Source organism: Homarus americanus, unplaced genomic scaffold (assembly GCF_018991925.1).
Source record: "Homarus americanus isolate GMGI-L3 unplaced genomic scaffold, GMGI_Hamer_2.0 scaffold22250, whole genome shotgun sequence".
NCBI lineage: Eukaryota > Metazoa > Arthropoda > Malacostraca > Decapoda > Nephropidae > Homarus > Homarus americanus.
Genome location: NW_024741189.1, coordinates 8,298,412 through 8,309,456, shown reverse-complemented (window position 1 = coordinate 8,309,456; position 11,045 = coordinate 8,298,412). Strand labels below are relative to the sequence as shown.

The 11,045-nt window shown below is 36.0% G+C and overlaps 1 protein-coding gene across 3 annotated transcripts in view; it reads right to left on the bottom strand.

Annotated features, from left to right (window-relative positions):
- Positions 1 to 201: 201 nt before the first annotated feature.
- The window catches only part of LOC121875633, a 30,351-nt gene continuing 19,507 nt past the window's right edge, over positions 202 to 11,045 (bottom strand). For all 3 annotated transcript variants that reach the window (XM_042380236.1, XM_042380237.1, XM_042380238.1), the window contains exons 8-11: positions 5,208 to 5,345; positions 4,622 to 4,782; positions 3,723 to 4,205; positions 202 to 3,341 (exon numbers count right to left, since the gene is read on the bottom strand). In XM_042380236.1, coding sequence (XP_042236170.1) covers positions 3,228 to 3,341; positions 3,723 to 4,205; positions 4,622 to 4,782; positions 5,208 to 5,345 — 896 coding nt within the window. In that variant the 3' untranslated portion in view covers positions 202 to 3,227. The remainder of the gene's footprint in view (positions 3,342 to 3,722; positions 4,206 to 4,621; positions 4,783 to 5,207; positions 5,346 to 11,045) is intronic.

Below are 11,045 nucleotides of genomic sequence, written 5' to 3'. Positions count from 1 at the left end.
GTCCTTCTCCTGAGGCGAGAGTGCCAAGGGATGATACAATACTTGGGATTATTGTTGAACAAATAGATTATACAAGAAACACTCGGGTTTCTTTGGAATAATTAATTTGTTTGATGGCTCCATCTGACACTGCACCATTTTCTAATGAACACGAAGGTAGTGTTCCTTTATTTACCTTTGAAGGGTTAATGACAAAAATTATATTTTACGTAATAGCTTTGGATTATTTTTTGGCATAGAATACATTTCAATTATACAAGAATACTACCATAATTATACACACAACTATAATCAAGTATACCTCATTCACAATGTCATTACATGAGGTGACGTTAACCCCTCGGGAAAATTACACACAGAGACGCTACTTGTTCTGTCTACTGTACATGTTATTTGGGGAAGTTGAAAGAGAAGAGAGATAATGTTGAAATCATCACGAATTATACAGTTCAATTAAGACTTATCTCGACACTGAAATGTTGTTGAAATTATTATTATTACATAACCATAGTTGATCACTTAAAATAAGAGATCCATTAAATAACACAAACACAAACATATCAGTAAGTCCTTTAAATACACGTAAGTCATTGAGTATTTATATCTAAGTGGAAGTATACAAAAGTAAATATCATCGACTGCTTACATAAAACTTCATTAAGTTTACATATATATATAAAAGTTATAAAAGCATAAGTCAAAAGCCTTATTGACTATCCTATCACGACCATGTTTGCATAATCATGAGGTAATTAATAATATTATTTTTTATATAGTTCTCCCCTACATTCTGTTAAAGGATCATAGAATAAGACCCGATACCATAAAATATTCCAACAGCAAAAGACATTCATAAGGAGATGTAATAAGTGATAACGTTTTAGGCATCACAGGAGACGACTAACTCTTTACTTTACCAAGATTTTTACTTCAATCATACAAGAAGTAGAGGCAGTATCTTCTTGATGTTTAATTCCAATTATGACATAAGTTTATTTTATTTATCATTTCTAACATTTGTAATTGTGATTTAACATTAATTTTACTTCTCTTAGGTTTAGTTCACATTTCTTAGTCGTCGGTATGTTTAATTTTTATCCTATCGTTGTATTCCACTTGTTGCCAATTACCATTTTCATTTACATAATCTCTTTGTTCTTTAATGTCAACTTATTTATTCACATTATTTTAACGAATTAGATGTTTCAAAATCTTCTCATACCAATAGTTTTTTTCTGGTCATTATCCTTCAACTTTGGAATACAACTAATCTTACATAGTCATACATAGTTTTCCCTATAACATATAAATTAATTTTGTTTTTTATCTGTTTTCAAAATTGTCTATATTTCATCATGTTAAGTCTGATTATTATACCATTATCTATTACAATACGAAGACAATATTTCCAAAGTGTGACTGGCTGAGTCTGGGATATCAGAGGCTTCATATTATTATTCTATGATTCCCCCTCCTTCACGCAGCATTCCTTACTCGTAGGATAAATATTTACCCAACAGTCGTGTCTGTATCTCTCTGTATCTCATTGCCGAGTCTTAATGTTTATTCAGCTATAGTTACTTGTTGAGTATTATTTATATAGTGTTTCTTTTCTTCAGAACTCGTGTGTAAATTAGTCTTCTACCTAATACACATGTACTGTACCTCACAAGAGAATCTCGTCACTAGGAAATGTCTAAGAATACCTAAATACTTTGACTTTGTAGAGTAGTACACACACACACACAAACTCTGTATACGGTCCATGAAGTGTTAACACAGTGCCCAACGTGGTCGTGGCTCATTCCCTGTACATCACCGTCAACAGTAAAATACTGTACGTGGCTTCGATAACAACAAGAACTCATTTTTTGTTTTAAGAGGAATTTTAATCCAGCAGATTTTATTCTTCCCCGAATGAGAAAACTCCTGAAAACAAGTTAGTTTGAAACTTTTATAATTTACACTAAAAAAGTAATTTCCAAAAGTTTTGTTCACTATTGTTCGTCTTCTATTACTTTTTTCTTCACTTCCCAACTGGTGCTGAAGTTGTTTTATTAATGTATATCTCTCTTTGAAAATACGTTGTCCTGGAGGGTTGAGGTTGAGATTTTTACTCTTTCAATTTACTGTTTTGGGAGAGATATTTTCGTCATTAGTGCGCGCCTTTTGTTAGTAGGTGGCGCTGATGAAGGTCGTGGTGGGAGTAAGTCCTTGTGGTGGTTTGTATTCAGTATAACTTTTAATCTGGTTCAGGAAACATTTGTCTTGGGGGAACTTTTGTCTTAGTTTGTTGGAACTATTGACTAGTAGAGGTGTTCTCTCAATGAACAGTGTCCCTGAGGTCTCTTAGTCTGTAGAGTTTTATCAACATGATTTTTTTTGTCTATTTTTTCCTCTATCGGGTTGCCATTGTCAAGATGATGTGTGATTTTGTTTTCTTATTCAAAAAGTAAAAAAAAAAAAAATCTTGTTTGATATATCTCAGTACATTTGTTGTCACTCTAACATGACTACGTACAAGAACATTGTTATATTCGTTTTATTTTCATATATATTAATAATCACTGTTGCCTTTATTCCGATTGTTCAGTTTTCACGTCAAGCCCAAGTTCCACAAAATTAAGATTTCTTCTTCAAAAGTATAGGCAAGTTTATAAATACAATATTATCACTACAGAAATAGCAGATGGTACCCAGAGTTCAGGTTAAAGTTCGTACTTTAAAGAAGCGCCATGACAGATATAAAACGAGTGTCCGTCCGTCTGGGCCGAGGAGAGCGCTAAGTGTTGTTTACTACAGTATTTGTATTTTTTTCGTTCAACTCCTTAAAACACACACATGAGAGTATTGTGGTTCTATTGTTCCAGAGATCTTCTTTGAACACTCACAACTCGCTTTAATAACAGAAGTGAGTCAACACCCGCCAGCTTCACCAAGGTACTCGGCTCTTCCCTCAATACACTGCAGTAACGATGAACCATGTTAAAATAATAGTAATGGAGGCGTGTACTCTACACATGAGATCAGTAATTACCAGGGCATTTTCTTGACATTCCCATCACTAATCACCTAACATCTTCACTCTCACACGTTATACGCCTTAAACTAACATAATTTTTCGATATTTTATGTATCACAAGATTATTTCCAGAGTGACTTAATTTTTTTTCTTAATCGCTAAAGTTGTTAATAAACCCGTGTTTTATCACTAGTCAAGTCGTCGTCTATAAAGAGTTCCTCAGACGGTGCTGTAGGGGAGGACCGAGACGAACGCGAACTGTTTTCCAGAAGATCTTCTCCTGGTCTCCGGAACACAGAATCTTCATACAGTCAGTCAGCTATTAGAGAGAAATAGGAGTTAGTTTTTCATCAATATAAATTCATAAAACAAGGTAATTTATACAACTTTGGAAACATAAGGAGCGCGTTTCACATTAATTCCAATATTATAATTAATTGGAAGTCTATGATCTTTACCTGGGACTCATTTAGTAATCTTCAGAAATGAGTAACAGTGTCAGTACAGTATGAGTGTGACCATACTGTTTAATTCACAGTAATGTAAGTTGTATTGAGATTCCCACACTGATCACAGACTTAACTGATAAAATAAAATGCAAATACTTGGCAAAATTGAGCAAGAGAAAAAGATAATTAATGTAGGGGACTAAGACAGAAATTTATGCTATAGACAACGACAAAACTTTCCCCATACAGACCGTGGAATGACCTGCAGCACTACGTATTTTCTTGCAGGGGGACAAGATGAACGGCGTGATGGAACTCGGGGATCCTGGTTCTTCCTGGTTTTCCTGGTCCGTGTACATGACATGACTTCCGATTTCCTCCGTTTTCTCTTTCTGGTCGGCCTCCAGTGTCTTCTTGGAGGCCTCGTTGCTCCCGGTGATCATGTTGAAGAGTCGCTGGTTCTTCGGAGACTTGGATCTTGACCTAAGAGTTTGAGTCTCGTCTCTAGGAATCCTCAGCTTTAAGGCAGGTCTCACGGTGCTTCTGGTGTCTTTGGTGGCGTTGCTAGTTTTCTTCTCCTTCTTCTTCTCCTCGCGTGTCCTGGGAGAAGATTCCTGGATGGGCTGATCTTCTTCCGGCCAGGCACACGAATAAGGAACATGGATCTTCCTCACTAATTTCAGGATGCCCAGGATACCACCAGGATCAGTGATGTCTTCCTCTGTCTTGATGTCCTGAACCATGAGGTAGATTATAAAGGTTTAATGGCTGATATATCCATTTATCTCGTTACCTTTTTGCCTAATCTATCTATCTGTCTATTTGTGTATCTCTCTAATTTACCTTTCTATCTCTATCTTGGACATAAAGTTAAAGAATCAGGCGTAGATCATTATTCGTTAATCTTAGATCTTACTGTTTGACTTACTGTCACTAAAATTAAAATATTTCATCCATGGCCAACAATCAGCCCAATAGGAAAAGTTCATCACAATTACTCCACCCATTGTAAATATATTTCCTTAACACACACACACACACACACACACACACACACACACACACACACACACACACACACACACACACACACAACAAAACTTTGAACGGTAATTTATGAACTAGGTATTTGGGACACTTATAATGTTACCTTGAGAACAAGAGACAAGACGCGAGAGTAGTTTTTGATGGCTGCATCTATGGCGTGGAACATAGCCCAGGCTGCCCACGGGTTGTCCAGTAGGCACGGCGTCACCACCACCACCACACGACGACACTTGGACACAGCTTCTGCCATTACCTCAATCATCACTGTAAGAAAGGCAGAGAAATATTATATATCGTATACTGTAGAATTACGTCATGTACAGGTCAGCCATAAGGTATGGAAGTAGTTGACCAGGTAGTGTTTGGTCTCTAATTACTAAGAACAATGGAAACGTTTATAGGTAAGAGTATTAGTTTCATAATATACACTTAAGAAACACAAGGTTGACAGTGTTGGTGTTTATCACGTATGTGGTAAAGGGAAAGGCAATGACAAATGAATTTATCTAATATAATCATTGTTTATAACTAGTAGAAATTATTGTGGAAAAATAATATACAGCAGTTTGTTATACTTATTAATTGTTGGTAAAATTGGTTATTATCTCCGAAGGGGAAATTAGAATGGAGATCGAGGCTATAGAAGAGCAGGTGCAGTAAACAACAGGTATATAGAGAGAGAAACTCACTGTCGCCGCCACACATATCTCGCTGCGGAAGGAAGCAGGTGTAGCCGCAGGCGTCCTCCAGCGCTGGCAGCAGCACCGTCCACACCCAGCGGGAAGCTGAGTCTCCGTGAATCACCAACACGTCGTACTGGAACCCATCTGTGAGATGCCATGGTGGGTTTAAGTTGTGCCATGGGATTATAATGGTGCAATGATGGGTTATAATGGTGTCATGGTGGGTTATAACGGTGTCATTGTGGGTTATAGGTGGGATCAGACAAGCTCTCTAGTGTGCGATAGTCATTGTGTTTATAATTTAATTTGCTTTACAAAGTTATAGTAAATTTCCCTTATCAAACCACAGAATTCATTAATCCCGGGGGCGTCATTTCACTGTATTTATCAGAAATTCGGAATTTTAACAACAATGATAAAAGTCACAAACATTGTATGTGTCTATCGTTCAATTTCTCTTTACAGATCATCCGCCGTGACGCCAGAGAACTGAGAGCTAGACAGAGAAGATCTACACTTGACGATGACTGAGGTTATATACTGAGCATTAGTTTTCGTGTCGCATCAGCCTGAAAAGTGAGTAGAGTCTATACTGTCAATTAATAGATAAAATACACCTTCAGTGTTGACAGCTATATACCAGTAGGGAAATTCAGAATAGAAAAAGATTGGGATTTAATGAATTAATCCATTTTATTCTTAACAATAATGATAGATTAAGTTTGTAGTGATATGTTTGTTGGTCTATTCAAGTCTATTTCAATAATAAACACACAAAGTTAGTAGTAATTCCTCGCTGTGACAGATAACGTCGACGGCCATATGACAGCGCCTTTAATGCCACAGTAGTTGTTCATCATTCTAACCAGATCACAAAAATGTATAATGTTGCAAACTCATATATTTTTCCCGAGCGTCATAGGAACTTCATGAACGCATTTTATGGTTCCTTGTCGATTTGAATTATTTCCACATCCTCAAAATCATATTATCCGTAGATACACATCCATCATACCGAGTAAATATCAACACTCTATCATCCGTACACACCCAGATTTTTAGATTTATTTTCAATTACCTGAATGTTTCCTTCATATTTTATTCATATTTTCGATTTTTATGACTTCCTTTGACCTTACATGTCCGTACAGGTCATTTAAGTTATACTAAAACATTTTCATTTTAATCACACTCTATATAATCACTTTGCTTAATTCCTCTTAACGTAAATTCATGTCCAAGTGGCACACAAAATTAACCTTGGTCTTAAGAAACTAAATAATAGAACAGCTTTCTTCTTTAAATTCGTTCGTATGAAAACATTAGGTTACCGAATCTTTGTAAGTATAGATATTGTCTTACTTTTGGTACATCATCATAATGGTCCTATGAGCCATGATCCATATCTACTATAATGTACTAAATACTATTGGGAGCACCATGCCAGAACACGCCCATTAGCACGGGAGGATGACTTAATGAATGCCTGTGAATGAAGGGAGAGAGAAAGTGTGTGTGTGTGTGTGTTTACTCCTGACTCCTTCAAAGATAAAATATATACTACGATGAGTCAACATTGGATAAGATGCATGGAGACTATGTCACCAAAATAACACGCTCAGTTTCGTCAACACATTGTTATTGTTTACGAGTAAGGTGTCACCGCCGTCTCACATCCGTACACAGGGACACACCTCTGAGCCTAACTGCGTAATAGAAACAAGTTTATTACACCAAAAAATGAATCACGAAACTCTCAGGGTTCATTTAGACACTTGAGAGGGAAGCTTAATGTTTCAGAATGCATACCCAGGTAAATCATCAGTAAAGGAACTTTCGTCTGCACCTTTCAATATATATTAACATTTAAACAGTTCTTGTGTTCTTGTAAAAAAATATGATTTTTTTTTATAATATAATTTTCTTTATACGGACTTTGATACAAACTTTAAAGAGTTCCAATTTTTCAGGTAAAACGCTTGCCTTAGACATTCAGTTGGAGACTTGCCCCTCCCTTCTCCTCAGGTAGGGAACACCTGTGAGAGGCCCCCCAGTTATCGTGGTCTCATCCCGCCTCTAGAAAAACATCCGATATGTCCCATCACCAAGAAGGAGGCCGGATGCTGGAAGGTGACGCCAGGTGCGACGTTATAGATAAACAAGGTCGACAGGTAAACTGGTGCCTTCTAACTCCTCCAGGTGAGACTCTCGTCCGTGTTTCATACTTCACCTTCCTTTACTTGCTTGATTATGTCAGTACAGGTGTAAATGTTGTATGTGTCATGAAATGTTTCACAGACTGGCTTTGATGAAACAATACAGCATCGAGACTAAAAAGTTAAGCAAAATAGTATCGTTTTTCCTAGATCTGAACAGCAACATTCAATGTATATGTTTCCAGGGATTATTCTGACTTGGAATAAAAGGCCTTCTATTGACAAAGATAAAGGAAGAGAGAGAGAGAGAGAGAGAGAGAGAGAGAGAGAGAGAGTGTATGCTGGACTAAAATGTTTCTTTTCCTGAATACAATCAAGAACATTTTATCAGGATTGTTAGTATTACATCCAATAGTCCTTCACAGCATGGCGACCAAAGCAACAGACAGAATCTAATATATTTGTTAAACATACCATTGGTAAATATTTATCATATGATCACTAAAGTCTAAAGTGTTCTTATGCTTAGTGATAATGAGTAAAATTAGTAGATATTCATGTAACTGAAGGTAATTGTTTCAAGCATCAGTTAAAATACAATTACTGCACGTTATAAGTATGATAATATAATCAATACATAAATTAAGTTGTAAGAGAATAATTTTTTTTTAGTTCAACTTTATGGACAGCATTTATATTTCCTGATAAATATGTTGTTTTAATAATTATATCAAAAGTGTTATAGTATTAACGTTAGATGGATGCGTGTACGCCCTAAGGCGACTTCATGTCAATTTGATGCCAGTGATTGAATAATTAAACAAAATTTAATGAAATTCCATTACTACCGTCTGAGTATTCGTAAGAGAAGAAATTAAACTATCCTTTGGGAGAAGAATATACCTATAGCAGATACAAATATTGCGGAAAGAACTGTTTATGTTTAATAGGGAGATAAAGGACTCGATATACTCGTATATTCGTATTGAACTCAGTAAATGCTCATGGGTACAGTGAAGACAATAATGTTTCTTGGTGATTCACTCTATGAGAAGAGGATCAAAGACTGCCTCACCTGGGTTCCATTAGACCTATTACAGGTTTCAATAGTCTGGCCAGTGCTCGTCCAATCACTCACCAAGAATTGGCCTCAAACTGTACCGAGTGTAAAATTGTGTACGTATTTATTTACATCAATTAATTATGACTTCATTAAATAGCCTGAGTACCAGATAATTGAATTTCTATGTTCATAATAAAATGCTTGACTTGTCGCTGATGACTGCCTGTGCTGCCCTTGATGATAATGACAGCACTAATATTCAATTAATATCAAATGCAAGCTTCATTATCATACATATAACCGTAATATACCGTGAAGCTGTTTAGGTCCAGGAAAAGCCAAAGTTAATATTTCTATATAAACTTGTATATATTGTCTATGTTATAACTGGGGAGAGGTCAGGAAGGAAACAGAGATTTATACAGGTGTAATAACCATCGACTAGAGCTGAAGATTCGATAAAAAAAAAATCAAATCTTGCGGCTGTTCGTTAATCCAAATATGCATTTACCGTTGGGTAATTACAGAGAGGAAGACAGTGTATAAGATGCATGGAAAAGGAAGAGAGAAAGTGATAAATAAAGAAAGAAAAAGGCAAACGAAAAGGGGAAAAACAGAGAAAGTAAACAAAGAAGGAGAGAACAAAGGAAGTGAGACAAAAAATAGAAGAAACACAGAAATAGAAATTAACTAAAAATGGACAGACAAAGAAAAATTAAAGAAAAAGACAGAGAGAAAAATATAAATAAGCAACGAGTGTACCCCCAAGCCTCGCAGCCTGGACAAAGCAGCCAGTCTCGTAACACCGAAAGGAATAAACTTTACAACTCTGTGACTTGTCAACCTTGCCACGTGGGACCTCTCCAGCCAGAGAATATTGACTGTCTGATATACACCTTCCTTCGCCCGCATGCATGACTGTAGTAATGAAAATCTCATCAGAATTTTGTACCTGATGCCTTAGTTCAGTGTGTCCTGCTGCGGTGAATACAAAGTCACATAGTCCTGTGTGTGTGTGATTGATGCTTGCAAGGTTTTTGGTGAGGCCATAAAGTGTGTGTCATTCATGCGTGTGATGTTTTTGTCTGAGCAGAAAGTCCCGGAATCTACAATGTGTTATTTCCAGATCAAATGTACATGCGTGTCTTTTTTATTTATGCTGAAACTTCAAAAGGAAACTCGTTTTATATTTTTTTGTTCCTCTGAATGTTTTATTCCTATCTGACATTCATACATAAGATATTCGTGTGGGCAAAAAATCATAGAATCTACGAGGTGTTATATCCAGATGGGTGTGTGTGTGTGTGTGTGTGTGTGTGTGTGTGTGTGTGTGTGTGTGTGTGTGTGTGTGTGTGTCAAATCGTTTCACGTTGTATGAGAGGCACTGTTTTTTTGTCAATCTTCTTTTTAAATTTTGGATGAAAATATAAACATCCAAATTATCGTCATAATTTTATACTAAACAAGGTGTCATTCGCTTAGGATTTTTTTTTTAATAATTGTCAATAAATTTTATTTATAAATAAAGTAAAACACAAACCAGCCATCAATTGGGAATTCACCTAAACTCATGATTCCCAAAGTATCGATCATCAGGGAACATAAACCCAGAGACAGACAAAGATAAGAAGTCCTCGAGGGAGGAAGAACACAGTATTGACGCTGTGTGGCGAGAGTTGTGGTGGCTGCTGCGGTCACAAGCCGAGTCTGGACACTAAGTCTCTGTTATGGCTCACAAATGATACCAGCGAGGAATCTCTTATTTCTTTTATACTTTATGTTGTTCATAAAACAGAGTGCTTATTTACTGAGGCCTTGTTGTTATAAATTTGCTTATTTATATTAATATTTAGCGACTGGATGATCCGGACGAAGGATGTATCTTAGTATCTTACAGTTAGATGAAATCCGTAGATACGAAATTGTGTAAAATAAAAGGCAAATGTAACTTCTGTGTTGTTGTGTCATGTACGAGTATCTAAAGTGGTCACGTTAATCTCGAGTCTCGGGCGGTAGATGAAGCCAGCGTTGTGTTGGACAAAGATTAGTGTTACTTCTCTGCTGGTGTTCGTATGACTGCCTGGATGGCCTCAGCGACTTACAAGTTATCACAAACACGTGTAGACTATGAAGGTTACACGAACACATTTATAGAAAAACAAATTGTTCAATGAAGATATTTTAGTTGTTTTATAAATGTCTTGTTCATTTCGTGATATGGGGAGGACAGTGGGTGGTATGGGAGGGTGAGTGTCCGGGGTTGTCAGATTAAATCATGTGGGATGACCCACAATTAAGGACTGTCTAGCGGCTTATTGGTTAACAAAGATAGGCAGACAATTAAACAGTCTATATATATATATATATATATATATATATATATATATATATATATATATATATATATATATATATATATATATATATATATATATATATATATATATCACCGTTCCAACAATGTTTTCTTGGCATATGAACGTAATTATACATACTAGAAATCTACATCTCATTCATATACCCACAAATAAAATAATCATAATGGAATAAAATTATCACAGTGGAATAATAATAACTATGTACATATATATTTTGAGAACAAATATAACCATACAATCAGATCAG